Raw genomic sequence first — 16,701 nt, 5'->3', positions numbered from 1 at the left:
ACTTGCTGACATGTCACCAGATGGCCTGGTGCGTGGTACACCTGCCAATCCCGCTTCACGTACAAAAGTGGAGAAGGGTTATTAAAACATTTATCATAATTGTTTTTGGGCCCATCGAGGTGTGGTTCACAAATCCAGACCATCCATTATGTGTGTCCCACTTGGATGAGGGGTAAGACCAAGTTTAAGATGCATCCAAATTTTATGCGGACCCCACCAAGTGATTTTATATGTTTTAGGAATGTCTTCATATGATTTTTGATGGTATGGCCCACCTGAGTTCCGTATACGGATGATTTTTGGGATATCCCATAATTTAAAGGGAACCCATAAAATTCACGGTGTTGATGTTCGACATGCATCATGGTGGGGCCCACATAGCTTGACCTTATGGGAAGTTCCCATGAGCTCCACCGCATAGAACCATTTCTCGTCAGAGCTCGGTGCTCGATGCTCAAGGCTCAGTGCTCAATGCACCTTGAGCCATGAGTTGAGAGGATGGGTTGGCTACTCCCCCTACCACCAACCAATGGCTGGTGGTCGGTGCTCCGTGGACCCCACCATGATGTATTTATTTCATCCATGCCGTCCATCTATTTTTCTAGATCATTTTATAGTATTAAACAAAAAATGAAGTATATCCCAAGCTCAAGTGGACAACATTATAGGAAAGAGTGTTGAATGTACATAGTGCGGATCGGATCCCGGATCGAATTGGTCTAGATTGGCCACTCATCTGAACTCGACTCGATGTACTGTTGGATTTGAGTAGGCCTACTCGATCCGACCCGATTGTGGCCTTCGGTTCAAATCGAATCAGGTAGGATCCATCGGATTGGGTCAGATTCTACCCAACTCTATTGTTAAATTCAAGTGGTTGTTCACGAGTGTAAAATACTTAAATTATAGTTTTAATAGTAAGTTAAGCATATTTATAAGTGACGAAGAAGATAAACTGATTCAAAATTTAATTTGATGTGTAAACGAGTGGATATAAAGACTTGGTAGTTACTTTACTTTAATCGGGTAGTCCAAATTCAAAACAAATGGCCAAATATCTATATTTGATGGTGATAGGTTATGTTGACGGTAAGTTTTAATATACAGATAAACATATTAAGGTATTTGATGGTTCATCCTATTAATCAATGGTCAAAAAGTACTTCCTATAATAGAAGAATAAAATTAATGGATCTACAATTGCACAATTGAACAGGTGTTACAATCATTATAGTCAAAACTTATCCACGAGCAATGAAGCGACGTAATAACAATGCCAAGTTAGCCTAATTTTAGGACTAATAATGCACATTTAAGAAAGGTTGACAATTAATTACATGTGTCGGCCATGGAGTACTCTCGCTTGCGTAGTGAACTGAAGATGTGCCTGCAACTAGTAGCCAACTTACAACAAATGACTAAAACCCATGGCGTTTTTTTGATAGGCCCAACTGTTTATAGCCCCAAATAATTATTTCAACGTCAGCAAATATAAGGAGTTGTTAGGAATATCTCTAACTACCATCTAGAAATTCTATAAATAGAAGTAAAATAAAAAAGAACTCTGAGCCCTTGGATTTGACTCATTTTTGGGTTATACCCTAAAACGACCTGAGAAAGATATACGGAGGGCGAGGATAAAACACATACATCATACTGGGGCCCACAGAACTGTCCAGTAGCCACCTCGCTAGGTAGGCAATCCGCGTCCGTCCAACGCCCTCTAGCGCTCGCCACCGCAGGGACGCGGATTTCCTGCTAAAGACTTTAGCAGGAAGTTCCTACGCTGGAAATCTAGATGGGGCCAACTGTGATGTTTTTGAGAAATCGACTCCGTACATACGTTTTGTGAGATAATTTTAGGACATGATTTCAAAAGTTAGAAGGATCCAAGCCTCAAGTGGGCCGCACTAAAGAAAAATGTGGGTAGGGAAATTACTACCGTTGAAACCTCCCTGGGTCGTCAGTGATGTTTAAATGCCATCCATACCGTTCATAACGTCATTCCTATTGGGATGAACTGAAAACACAAATATTAGCCTGATCTAAAACTTCTTTGGCCCCACGAATATTTCAACTGTGTATATTCAATCCTTACGTTTTGGGCCCACTTAAGTATTGGATCTGGCTCAGGTTTTGCCTCACATCTTAAAATGAGCTCAAAAAACGGATGAACGGGGTGGATTTATCACCAACATCACGGTAGGCCCCACCAAGCTCCTAGTGAGGAACTTCCTGCGAAAGGCTTTTGCACGAAATCCGCGTCCCCACCGCAGCAATTTTGCCCTTACTAAATAGCAAATCCAAGAGCCTTATCCAAACTACAGTGGCATCCTCCGAAAATTCTTCAAGCAGGAGGGGCATTTCATTGAGACACCAACAGGCTTTCTATCCAACGGAGATGATCTTTTCCGTACACTTCGTCCTCATCATGATGGGCCACGAGGCCCATGTCTCAAAAGTCATACTGACCGACTGATCCTAACCGTTGGATCCAAACACTAGATTTCTTTCCTAAGTGGACTGTTCAAGCTGTCTCTCAATTGCTCTTATATGCTTATCCAGACCATCTATCTGGTTGTCCAGCCCCATCTACGAACGGCCCACAACCAAAATCCACACCTAGAACACCTGATCCGAACCATCAACACGCACTCGTATTGAAAAGATGTTCTAGCAACCCCGTATGCTGTACGGATTCCATCCTCATCATACGACTGGCAATGCATTTTTTAATGCAGACCGTCAATACCGCAGGCCCCGATATTGGTGGGACCAAAACCACATGATACGAACCGTTTATTCGGTGGGTCCACTTCGTTCATTTGGTGGGCCCGTCATGAACAAACCGATGGTTACCCTTTTCCATGGACCACGAAGCCACCCAGATGGACGGTTCACCTTCATCACAGCCACATTCGAGGTGCTAAGACGCAACATTATACCAATCACGATTCATCGCGACTAACTGGAAAACTCCCCACCCCGCCTGCTAAGCCCGGGTGACGTGCCCCATCCGTACGCAGGCACACGTGCCAATGTGTCTGGTTATGCGAGACATCCAAGCTTTCCAGCAGGTGGGCCCAATATTTGGATCTTCTGTCCATCGAGACGTTTGGACACCGACCTCCTTTTGGAAGCTTTCCATCAGGCCGTTTCATCCATCAGGTGGGCCACAATAGACAAGCCAAGCAGACGGCGCTTCAGTGGATCCCCATGTGGCCCCACGTGATGTATGTGTCTTATATCCATGCCGTCCATCCATTTAGCCAGCTCATTTTAGCATGTGATCCAAAATGCAGCAGATGAAAACCTCAGGTGGACCACACCACAGGAAACATTCAGATATCTGCTCTATGTCAGATAATGGCATGAGTGGTCCCTTTGACGGAGCAGATTAGGTGGTACCCGGCTAACACTTTAGTGACTGTTGGCCCAACTTGATGTATGTATTTTCTTTAGCTCATATTAAGGCCATGGTCCAAAACTAAAATATATCCAAATCTCAAGTGAACCATGAAACAGTTTTTTTTTTTTTCTTCTCCTTCTGCCATCCAACTTATTGATAAGACGACGCATACTCAAATGAATAGAAAATACAAATATTGGATTTTAGGACAGTGTAAATTCAATTCTTATTGCTTGGTCCACTTAAGATTTGGATTACTTCATATTTTGGATCATATCTTAAAAGAAGCTAAAAAAAATAAATAGTGGAAGGCGTAGATATACAACATATATCAAAATGGACCTCACACCATAACAACACCCCAACGGATACTCGGGTAACACCTTATCCTCTCCTGGGCAAGAGTTCCACGCGCGGAAGCGGATTACGTGCCATGGGATAACCCTTTGAAGTATGTTTTCCTGACTGTGGCCCCACTTGATATTTTTTTTTTATATCCATACCGTTCATCAATGTTTTCGGATTATTTTAGTCCATGGTCCCAAAAATTAAGTATTTCAAAATCTCAATTGGACCACACAGTAGGTACTGAATTTCTACCATTGAAAAAACTTTTGGGGGCAAAAAAGGCCTTAGATCAAGATTATATATATATATATAAACCTTTATTTAGGTCCTAGTGACCTTATCAACGGACTTGATGGCAAATAAACATTACAGTTGTTCTTAAAAGGTTTTTAATGATACGAATTCAATGACCACTCTTTCTCTTAGTATAGTCCATTTGAGATTAGGATCTGATTTATTTTTGGTATCATGTCTTAAAATGGTTTGGAAAAACTGATGGACGGTACGGATATACAAAAGAAACATCAAGATGGGCTCCACGTTCACTTGGAAACACTCACCAACGCGTTACCGCGTAACAAATAATCCGCTCCCTAAATTGTACTAAGAAAATCTCGGTACTCCGTCGCAATTCAGGTTACAGCGTGTGTCGCTGACCACTGGGGACAACGTGCTGAGTGGTCCTTATGATCGGAACCGTCTATGTTGTGGATCCACGCATACGTTCTACTATAAGAAACTTATACTGAGTGGCTGATAGTGACCATCACAAATTAAAGATGATTTTAGAATAACTAAAGGAAGTTTTCAATGGCTTCATGTCAACTTTCAAATCAAAGGGTAGGATCATCTGTGGAGCTTGCTTACGCTAAAATAGCTTATCTTTGATAGTAAAGATACCATGGATCACAGGAACATTTCAGCACGTAGGCCCCAACGAGTGACCACAGACGCTGGATCGTGAGTCGCCAGAGAGGCAAACGGACTCTCTATCTGAGTTCGAAGGATCTTCGCTGGCGTACCTTGCAGATCCGTACGGAGGTTACTTCCGTAAATCTAGAGCCACGTGTACCGAATGATCCACCTGCCAAGGACTCAAAAATCATGAGAATCCAAAAGTCAAGTCGCCAAGACCATGTAAGCCGTTGAGATGAAACGCTCACCGTTAATTTGGCGTAGGGCCCACCGGGGTATTTATATATATGCCATTCCATCCATTCATCTGATGAAGAATTGGAAGGAAGCAGATACGGTGGTGGACCCAATAGGCTACGTGGGGTATATGTTTAATCCATGCTGTCCATCCATTTCGCCGGCTCATTTCAGGGAATGCCTCTTAAAATGAAGCAAATTCAACGTGCAAGTGGACCACACCACAAGAAACAGAATGATTAAATCCCCACCGTTAAAAACTTCTCAGTGTCACAAAAGTAGTTTTTCATTGAATTAGGTCTGTGTAACCTTCCAGGTAGAGTAGCAAAAAACCATTACAGTGGGGAAATGATGATGGGCCCATCCGCTTCATTTTTTAGATCATGGACTAAAATGAGGGGAGCGGATTGAGTGTTACCGGGTAATACCTTAGTGGGTGTAACCCTTACCATGGGCCCACTTTAATGATATGTTGTATATCCATACCGTTCATCTATTTGTCAGCTCAGTATAGGAAGTTTTGCCAAAATTGAAGTAGATCCAAATCTCGGGTGGACCACGCCACAGCCAACAGTGGTTATTGAATGTCCGTCCACCATTAAAAGCTTCATAACGCCCAAAGTAATGCCCACTGTAAGGATTTCTTTCCATCCAACCAGTTGATAAGGTCAACCAGACCTGGATGAAGGGAATCTACAAATATCACATTGATCCAAAACTTTTGTAGCCCACAAAAAATCTTTTAATTATCATTCACAATTGTTTCCAGTTGTGTGGTCTACTTGAGATTTTGATATGATTAATTTTTGAGATCATGTGTTAAAATGATACGTGAAAACGGATGGACCGTGTGGATATACAAAAAAAATCATCATGTTGGGGCCCACGCGGTAAGTGGGCCTCACCGGAGAAGCAACTACTAACAGTGCTACGTTGGCCCGCATGATATATATATGTTTTATCGAATCCGTCCATCTATTTTTAAAGATTATTATAGAGCAAAATCCCAAAAATGAGGAATATAGAAATGTCCAGTAGACCACACTACAAGAAAACAGTGTCGAGTGAATGCCCACCATTAAAAAGTTCCTAAGTCTCACTATAATGTTTATTTGTCATCCAACCTGTTGATCAGGTCACGCACACCTGGATAAAGAGAAAACTCAAATATGATTTTAATCCAAAACTTTTGTGGCCCTTAATAAGTTTTTAATGGTAAGTGTTAAATCACCATTCTTTCCTGTGGTGTGGTCCATGTGAGATTTAGATCTTCCTCATTTTTAGGCTCATGCCATAAAATAGTCTGAAAAAAATGTATAAAAGGCGTAGATAAAATACATACATCATGATGGCCCCCACATAGCACTATCAGTTGCCACCTCACTAATGAACGCTGTCGGTATTCAATCTACTTCCAAAGGAATTACCCAAATGACAGTTTTCCAATATCAGGTGGGCAATTCCACTTGAGTCCCGAGATTTTATCATAATTCTTCTGGGGTGGTCCACCTAACTATTTGAATCAGCCTGTTTTTTTGGGAGGGGAGGCATACTCGATGGACGGCGTGGATTTTACGCGTAATAAGTCGTGTCTCGCACCTTTACATAAAGTGGCACCTGGTAGTTACCGCCTGCAAAATGATTTTTCGTGCCACAAGTCCTAACAGTGGGTCCCACCCAACGAAAACCTCGGATCCCTCCCACGTGTTTCATATCAGCATTTGTCAGGCAGAGCTCCACAAGCGTGTGGGCTAAACAAAACCTTCCCACCACCACCTCCATTGAAAAAACACCCCACAACGTCCATTTGCTAACGCGGCGAACCGAAACCGCCACCTCTCCCTTCCAATTCATAGAGAGAGAGAGAGAGAGAGAGAGAGAGAGAGAGAGAGATGACGGGCCCCGGACGGGCCCACCACCAGCGGCCTAGGGCTCGGCCCCCGGCCCGAGCTAGAGTCCCTCTCAAGCGTCTCTTCCGCGTCGCGTCCATAGCGTGTGGGGTCCAGTTCGGGTGGGCCCTTCAGCTCTCCCTCCTCACCCCCTACGTTCAGGAGCTCGGCATCCCCCACGCGTGGGCCAGCCTCGTCTGGCTCTGCGGCCCGCTCTCCGGCCTCATTGTCCAGCCTCTCGTCGGCCACGTGAGCGACCGCTGCTCGAGCCGATACGGCCGCCGCAGGCCGTTCATCGCGGCTGGCGCTGCGGCGATAGTCGTCGCGGTGCTGATCATCGGATACTCGGCCGACATCGGGTGGTTGCTGGGCGACGGCGTGCGGCGTCCGCGGGCCATCGTCGCCTTCGTCATCGGGTTTTGGCTGCTCGATGTCGCGAATAACGTGATGCAGGGGCCTTGTCGGGCCCTACTCGCAGATCTCACCGGTAACTCTCTCGCTCTTTCCCAATCTTGATTTTGATTTTGATTTTCCTGTAAATGCTGTTAGAGGAATGGAAGAAGCCGTTCATTTCTGGGTAAAATGGGGCCCACTTTTAGTGATCGGAATAGTTCGGTGTCACACATTACAAAAGACTCCTTAATTGGTGAATTTAGTACTGTGAAATGGACGGTTGAAATAGAAGTGCTAATATCAGTTGGACGGTTAGGATTGCTTGATTGATCTGTAGTCGGACCCATTTATGTGCGCTGCAGGCCCACGGACTACAGTTTTGGCTGGTCCTGCAGACTACTGAGCTGGTCCTCCACCGATCACCCCCTCTTTTGTTTTTTTCCTTTTGGGGAGTTATTTGATACTCTGACAACTAATCACGCTTGACACGCAGGCAACCGGAACTTGTACACGTGGCATACATTTACTCAAAATAATCCAACTAATTCGTTTAACCCACTGTTGTTTAGTTACAGCCACATGATCATATTTTAAAAAAAAACAATCTTAACCAGGGATTTGTGGACATTTGCTTGTTGAAATTGGACCGTTGGATGCTTTTCAATTTTTAACCATCTAATCAATGTCTACCTATCCAATAGTCACATGATCAAGCAATCTTTTTTTTTTTTTTCATGACAAATCTGGACTGGGACCCATAATTAAGAGTTAGGACAGTTAAATTTGAAAAATTTGTATCCCATGTATGCTATCTTAAAGTAATTTCTAAGTGCCTGTGTATCATCCATCACACTCTGCCTGAGTATTAAAGTTTTTCACTTTTCTTTTTAGCTGGAGTAAAAAGTCCCCATGATTCTTTTAAATTGCAAAAATGGTCCCAATAAGATGACTTTGCCTTGAAGAATTGTAGAAGCCTTTTGGTTTGTGTTTTAGGATAGTTTGTCAACCTCAGTGGCATTTTGGTGATTTGAAGGAGTTGGTGAGAATAGATCTGTAATGAATGCTTGGATGGTTCCATTGAAGTTGTTAGACATGCCACACGTGCATGGCACACGTGTGATATCTGGGCCGTTCATTTTATGGGAATGACCGTGAACATGCCCCAGACCATAACTCGGGCTGATCCACTCATCAGATGGGGCCACATTTGTATGAGGAAAGTGGACATGTAACCTGGGCCTATACTCAACATACATGTTTCACCCACCTGATGAGTGGACCAATCTAGTTTTTTGGACTGAGACTGAGACCCAACTGTTAAATGGTTCAGATCTTACCCGTCTTCGATCTCCCTGTGCAAATTACTTTAGCATTTCTCTTCAGTAATTCAACCAGGAGGCTTTTTTATCAACCTATGAGATCATAGTTTGTTAGAGGAATTATATATACTTGAGATGAGGACGTGCATAGCATGCCTAGGCCTTTAATTCTTACAAGTGGGGTCCATGGATAAGTGATCCAGACCATGGATCTATTCATTGCCAGGGTTCCTGGGGAAAAAAAAATAATCTCCTTCATAGTATCATCCTAATCCTAAAAATGGTGGCCCATCAGATCAATGGTCATGATCACCTTACCATAGGCCCCACTTGTACAAAGTCTCTGTGGATGCCATCAATGTCCTTAGCTCAAGAATCATATAACTCCTCTTTATTAGGATGGCAGGGGTATTACTTTAGCTTTTTTTGGTGGAGAATCATATCATCCTAGATATATTCTTCAGCCTTTTGGCTCTTCTTTTAATGAAATGTGTTTAATAGGAAAAAAGAAAGAATAATATGATTTTGGACCTGACAATATGCCAAGGGTATGCAAGGTATGATTGGGTTTTTTGTTGGTAAAGATGGGGGCTGTGGGGGCCATGTTTCTTTGGTACAAATTGTTGGACTCAGATTCGGTGGTGGCCCCTCCAGTACCGTGGTTGTACTGGTTGGGGCTGTGGGCCCCACTACGATTTATGCATTAGATCTCTTGATGCTCCACCGCCCTCCCCAAATGCTTCATATTGTGACACATAAGTTTGATCCCTTGATAGTTGGTGGAACTTTGCGCATTTTGGTGGTTCGTGTAAATATGTATCATGATGCTTGTCCTCCACTCATCTGACATTTTCTGTCTATATAAATTTTATTCAAAAGACTAGCAAACCAGACTAATCTAATTTCACCCAATACTTATATGTTTCCATCTTTTTTATTTATATTCTTAATTTTGTAATATATGGTGATACCTACCTATCAAGATAGGAAAAATTATAATCAAGCACCCATATTTAATTATGGTATAATTATAATTATTCAATTATTAATCATGTAATTGCACTTATACCCAGTGTTTTAAATATCGACGATATCGGCCGATATATCGCACAATATTTCTTGTATCTCACTTGTGTGATACGAAACGCCTAAGTAGTGGGATATATCTCACATGTTTGATCCGGTGAGCATTTTTTATACAGGACCGATGCATAAACTAAGTAACATGTGAGATCAAATAATCGAATTAACATATTTAACAAAAAACACAAACATCGCTATATTCATCACAAATATCATGAAATCAAAAGAAAATCATTCATAATCATGACCTAAGCTACCAACATCTAACACAAGATCATTAAATAAAAATAAACTATGATCTAATATATGTATGGACATCCAATTAGTATAGGGTATAGTCTATTTCGAAATAGGAAACCTAATACAACCTAGGGTTAAAATTAGGGTTTGAGTAATTTGAGAAAGTAGGAAAATTGAAAATTTTAAGTTTAGGGTTAGGGTTTGGATTGTGGATGAGTATGAGAAAGTTTGGTTTGGGAGAAGACGAAGATTTGGGATTGGAGAATTAAAAATCTGAAGGAAATACCTGGATTAGGAAGAAAAAAGAAGACAATATGGGAATAGATGGAGACCTTGCACCTCCATTGGTGAAGATTAGCCTCGCACCAATCTTCCTTCCAAATCGTATGAAAGTATCTTCAAATCACATGAAGATGGGAGAAGGTCACACGCCCTCCTTGTTAGGTTTTTTGAAAATAAGAAATTTTAATTTTGGGAAAAGAAGGGTTGTGACTTTGGTGATTGTTAGTATGAACGATGATGTTTCTTGGTAAAGGGAGCATCTTTTGAATTTGAAATGGAGGGATGCCATTGTTGGAAAGACACCACCATTGATGAAAAGGCACCATGGAAGAAGATGTCTTTTCATGAAAAGGGCCTTAAGCATCTTTTGTGATTCTATATAAACCCATCTTTTGGTCAATCCGAATTCATAATTTCCAACAATCTCTTCCATCTTCTTCTTTTTCTTTTCCATTTTTGTTTTTGGATGTTCTTTAGAAAAATACAGTTTTCAGGCGCTAAACTACAAATAATTTTTCAGGCAGTAAATTGCAAACAGTTTTCAGGGGGTAAATTGTAACAGCACAGAAGTCAGGGTTGTATGCTGTAAAAGTGTGTTCGGGGTGCGGTTTTTCGGTTTTGCAGGCCGAAACCCACATTTCTCCGGTCTTGGAGAAGAGACTTATTGTATCCTGGAGGCGGATTTGCTGTAACCCTCTTGCAAATTGGTTTAATCATCAGTAGGGTGCGAATATCGCCTTAAAGACAGCGACATCGTAACGCGCTTTAAGCCTATCTTTAAGTGATTCATTTTCTATTTTCCGCCTCAACTATAACACTCCTCTTTTGATAGATCCAAGAACTTTAAAAAATTACAAAATTCCCTCCGTCTTGTGGACTTTAACGAAAATAGCCCTAGTCTAAATAAAATCAACTAAAACACTCATAATGTGTCCAAATATAAAATAATCAAAAACTAAATCCTAAAATATAATAAATTCTAAAACTGATGTGATCATTGACAATTAACGATCAATGGCCTGATCATGTGATCCATGTGATCCCTTGGCCCGATCGTCGCATCCCTCTGATCCAACGGTCTGGATCACTCCATAAAGGAGCCCACGTGCATCTTCCCAGTGTGGGGTCTTCCAGATGCTCGCACATGCATATGGGGTCTTCAGCACGATCACGGGTACTCGCCTAGCCACAGGGAAATCGGCGTGGCCTTCTTCCTCCTTTGATACGTACATAAGGGTGTACGTGACGTGATGTCCTCCTTATCAAAATTTTTTTATTTTTTATTTTTTATTTTCGATCCTTTTTTTTTTCTGTAAATCATATTAAATCAGTGTCAAATAGTTACAAATTCATGATTTTTCATGTTTTGCACGAAAGAGCATGGATTGGGAGCTTCGATTTTGAGATTTAGAGGAGAAGGACCAAGTTGCAGAAAATTGAAAAAAATTATTTTTTTTCCAATTTCTTACAAATCGGTTGCAATCTTTGTATCCAAACATAAAATCAAACATGTATGTAACCTGATTTAGTGATTTTTCTTTTGCTTTTGAATGCATTGCTTGTGTTTCCACACGTCTTCTTACATTTATAAATTATTATGAATATATTTTGAATATACTTGCATCAATTCAGTTAGACAACCCATAGATTAGGACCTCATACAAAGAAAACCTATTATGTGCACTTGTTTTTTGTAATATTTTGATTTGTAAGTGTGTATTGATGTCTTTTTTAACAATCACTGAAATTTCATTGAAAAATTCGACTAATTTCCAATGTTTCCCCATGTTTCCAACATCAGTGATACATTCCATGACACAACCGATATATCCCATGTGATAACCGATACGTATCTGTATCCCAAGGGTGCGATATGTAACGCAATACCGATATTTCGAACACTGCTTATACCCTAATAATTTTACAACACTTTCTTTTATACACCTAGTCAATGAGTCGACCAAAAAACTTAATCAAATGACCAAAATGCCCTTCTTATTTGAATGCAGCTTTTTGTCTTGGGGGTGAAGTCGTCTTCCAACACATGTTTTACATAGGGCAGAGTAGGCCCAAGCTCTTTGGGGCCAACTGTAGACACCCCACCTAGGCTAGCAACTTGACAAGGCATGGATGATCCTTAGGAACTGAATCTAAACCCCGCACCCTACCTAAAACCGCAGCCATTTCCCCAAACCCTGGCCAAACCCGAGCCATCCCATTACCCCAAATCCCAACTTAACTCAAGACCATCACCTAAGCCGAAGCATACCCAAACCTTCACCTACAATCAATCCATTTTTCGAGCCACTTTCGGGTCACAATCGAGCCAGTTTTGAGTCATTTTTGGGCTAAATATCCAAGACGAGCTTTGGGCCACTCTCGGGGCTCGAAAAAGGCCCACCAGCCAAATCGGGGGAGCTACTATACCCGGGCGGTAATCGGATTACTGCGGGCGGTAATTCGATTACCCACCCCTCTCGAAAAATGTGCGTGGAGCCAGCTGGCTGAGTCTTGGACCAGATCAGTCAGAGGCAGTAATCTGATTACCGCCCCACCTCGACAGATGTGCCCGCAGCTACAGTTGTTGCTCCCCTCAAAAGTCAACTCTGTTAGAACCTATTTGACCTCAAAATTCCTACTATTTACCATCTTACCAAGCTCTTTAGCCTATAAAGAAGTGCCGCATGACATCTTTCTTCTCTCTACCAATCCAAACCTGCCACATCGTCATTTACCCTTGATAAACCCTTGAAGTACATAAAAGTCATCCCAAGGGGTTATAAATACCCCCCTCCTCTCTTCATTTCAACAACAACCCATTACCAAGTAAGCCCCCACCAAGAGAGAGAGAGAGAGAGAGAGAGAGAGAGAGAGAGTACTTGAGTTTTCAAGTTCCCATCTTTTTAGCATCCCTCTAGCCTCCTCCAACCGTCTCTTAGCCTTACAATCTTACTTGGGTCAATCGTTCCCAACCACGGTGCACCCAAACATTTAAGCCATTTCAAGTGCAAGCCAAAGATCATGCAATCATCACTAGCATTCATATTTCATCAATCGATCATTATTTTCCTTCTCAACTCTCCTGCTTCTCTAGATTGCCATTGAATGCATGCTCTGTGACTTGTCAAAACTCTGGATCTTGTTACATCAGAAACTCATGGTAGTCTAATTCTTATACATGTCATTCTAGAATCATTATAAATCTCATTTGTAGACATTCTCTGGATGTATGCTTTGCGGCTTGTCGAAATTTCGGACCCTGCCACATCAGAAATCCGAGTCTGTCTAATCTCATTTTAATGTCATGCATCCTATCATTTCATCCCATAAGATCAGCTTACCACACGGAGTAGAGACCGTACATTCGTATGGGCAGAGAGGGTACCTAACACCTTCCCTCTTTGTAATTGAGGTCCCTTACTCAGAATCCCAAATCGCAGATCAGGAGTCAACTTAAAGCAAAAGAGTCTTCGGATTTTCTAGCTTTACATATTCTTTAGGTTCTAGACGACTGTGGGATTTTGAGATAAGTGGCTAGTGGCGACTCCAAGTCTATTGCATCAACAATCCAAATCAGCCCAATCACCCCTACCATAAACATAAATTAGCTTGAGCGTCGATTTCCTAGCGTTCACACCAACATATTGTATATGTGAAATCCACTCTGTTCACCAGGTAATAACCCTTATGCTCTTTGTAAAAACAAAAGATCAGCTTGATTGAAAAACTAAAATAGGAGACGGCCATGGGAACGACATAAAATTGCGATGAAAAATGAAAAATAAAATCTAAATTCATTGTTGGTGTGATTTTGGGATCGGTATAAATATTATATTGGGGATTACATTCATTGTCATTCATTCACAAGACATTCTCACAACGTTACCGCATTCACACGAGAAACAAGGGCATGATTAGTTGAAAGGCTTTTATTATTATTTGGTTTTTATTGCATTACAGGCTATAAAATTACCTTTCCTTTTAAAAACAATAAAATAACATTCCAGATTGTTGTCTATCACAAACCTTAAATTACATTCTATGGAATAACTTTTGATTCTAAGGTAAAATATAGGAAAAGTTGTGATGCATATATAAAGAAAATAAGGTGATATATAATAGAATGCAAGGAATGCATGAAATGTAAATATGCATGCAAGGCGTGGTTGTCTTTAAACAATTCATGGATCGGCTTTGCAATCATCAATCTGGGCTCTATTTTCTCTTCACATGGTAAGATATCAGGGTGTGAGTACCCTTTTTAGTATAGAATCCATGATAATATGGAATGGATTTGGGATAAGGGAGTATGTGCATTTACGTATGAATCTCCAAGACAGTGATTGAAGTATTTTATCTCTTTTGGAGAACGCATCATTGCATATCAAGGGAATAATGCTTTTGCACTATAATGGATATTTGAAATAACATCATGGATTCCCTACTGGAGAAAGAGAGAATGAATCGTTCTCATATAATGGTGTATATTCAATCACAATCCGAGTAGTCATAGGGCTAAGATTGGAACTCATTCGTGGAAGAGATTTAGAGCGATTAGGGGTTTTAACCCTCTAAAAGATAATACATCCTCAATATAACTAAGTGAGGAACTCTTAAAGTGAATAAAAGAAAGAATTAACTAGCACTTTAATGAAATAATATGCTAAAATGGGGTTTTCGAGGGTCAGACATGGGTTGACATGGCCTTGTCAGAAAATCTGGCAGCATTTGGGCACAAAATTGGCCACTTTGGGCACAAAATTGGCCACCGGAGGGGTTAGCGTGGCCAGCCCTCCAGCTGGTCGGTTGGCGCCATCATATAAACCCTTGAAAGCTCCTCGGGGCCTTAGAATTTTCTAGATTTCACCTAGGATGGACACATTAACTAGAAGTAGAGCTATACATGAGTCGAGTTAACTTGGTCAGCTCGATCGACTCAACTCGACTCAAAAAAGCTTGACTCGCCTCTGCTCGAAATTGGATTCGGATCGAGTCGAGCTGATTTTTGGAGCTTGAAAAATTTTGGAGTTGAGTTCGAGCTTGCCCGAGCTCGACTCGACTCGAACCTCAACTCGAATCGACTCGGATCGAATTGGCTCAATGACTCAGTTATTTTGATATTGATGCTGCTTGCTGAGTGTTTGATGAAATGACTCAATGAAGTGTTGTTTCGGGTGTGTACATTCTTCACAGGATCGGCTATGGGTGAGGAAGAAATGGATTTGAAACAAATCACTACAAAATTTATTTATTGTACATTATAAGATTACCCTCATATCTTGATTTTAATGCCGCTCGACGAGTGTTTGATGAAATACCTTTTAAGTGTTGTTATTGTTTTGCATTCTGTGAGAAATTGAAGATGCACTCTGTGTTTGAGAAAATGTCGTAGAGGCTCAAACTGGCCCAAGTTGTTGACCGAGCCGAGCCGAGCTGAGCCGGCCAGTTAGGCTGGAGGACCGAGTCGAGCTGAGTTCGAGCTGAGGTTAGCTACTGGCCGAGCTGTGCCAAGCTCGACTCGTATACAACTCTAACTAGAAGGGAATTACTTAGGCTAGAAAAGTGAAGTGCCTACAAATGAAAAGGCTAAAGGGTTATTTATAGGTATCTTGGGCCCTCCTGGTGATGTGTTACTAATGCAAGGGCATTTTCACACCGGGCTCGAGTGGGGTGGCTTGCGGGATGCAGGGGCACACTCGGGGTGGGCAGCCCATGTGAGGCGGAATTCAGGTGTGATCATCCAAGATGAAGGGCATAAACAAAAAACAGCCTCGTCCAAAACTTAGGCAGGCCAAAACACATGAATTTAGATGTTTTATTTGCGAGTTCAAAATTGTTCCCATGGGCCCATCGTAGTTATTTTTATTTTTATTTTTATGGGGTTGATCTTTTAGTTGTACGGTGAACATGAGGGATATCAACTAATGGATGGAGTAGATCTCACATATGCAACATGTTGGCCCCAAACATCTTTGGTGCTTTATGCCACATGTAAAACACGTGTTTTAGACTATTTCAGTTCCCCATAAACAGAAGAATGTATGGTTTTAACAAGAAGGGTATTGTGGTTATTTAGATGAAGTTTCTTTTTTGGTTTATTTCAAGGTATTCCAAAATGGTTATGTAATGCGCATTATGTAACAGTTTAACCTCTTTTTCTTTTTCTTTTTAACAGTTGTAACGGTTTAAACCATTACGCGTTAAGAGGTTGTAACAACTGTTAATGGAAAAAAAAAATGCCCCATAATGGCCCCATAACAGTCCCGTAACGGGTACTGTAATGGTTGTAATGGTCCGTTATAGGGCCAAGATAGATTTTTTTTTTTTTGAAAAAAAAAAATCTGTAATGGCCGTTATGTACAGGTAATGGTAACGGCAGTGGCTGTTATGGCTGCCATTAATGTTATGGTATATCTTGGCTATTTGACAAAGTACATAAAAGAAAGTGATATAAAATTATTCCCATGGGTAATTAGATGATTAATAAGTGGATTACTATAGTTATAGTATAAGTACAGTTTTCCCTATCAAATTCAACATGTGTGTTGGCAAGATTATACTAAACCAACCTGTTGAAGGGTCTGAA

General features: G+C 41.2%; 1 protein-coding gene across 6 annotated transcripts in view; it reads left to right on the top strand.

Moving 5' to 3' along the window:
• The first annotated feature begins 6,758 nt into the window (after positions 1-6,758).
• Positions 6,759-16,701, top strand: part of LOC131218784 (sucrose transport protein SUT2) — a 20,765-nt gene continuing 10,822 nt past the window's right edge. For all 6 annotated transcript variants that reach the window (XM_058213583.1, XM_058213579.1, XM_058213584.1 and 3 more), the window contains exon 1: positions 6,759-7,285. In XM_058213583.1, the coding sequence (XP_058069566.1) occupies positions 6,802-7,285 (484 nt within the window). In that variant the 5' untranslated portion in view covers positions 6,759-6,801. The remainder of the gene's footprint in view (positions 7,286-16,701) is intronic.

The sequence above is a fragment of the Magnolia sinica genome, chromosome 11 (genome assembly GCF_029962835.1).
Source record: "Magnolia sinica isolate HGM2019 chromosome 11, MsV1, whole genome shotgun sequence".
Taxonomy (NCBI): Eukaryota; Viridiplantae; Streptophyta; class Magnoliopsida; order Magnoliales; family Magnoliaceae; genus Magnolia; species Magnolia sinica.
This window is presented reverse-complemented; position numbering and strand designations above follow the sequence as displayed.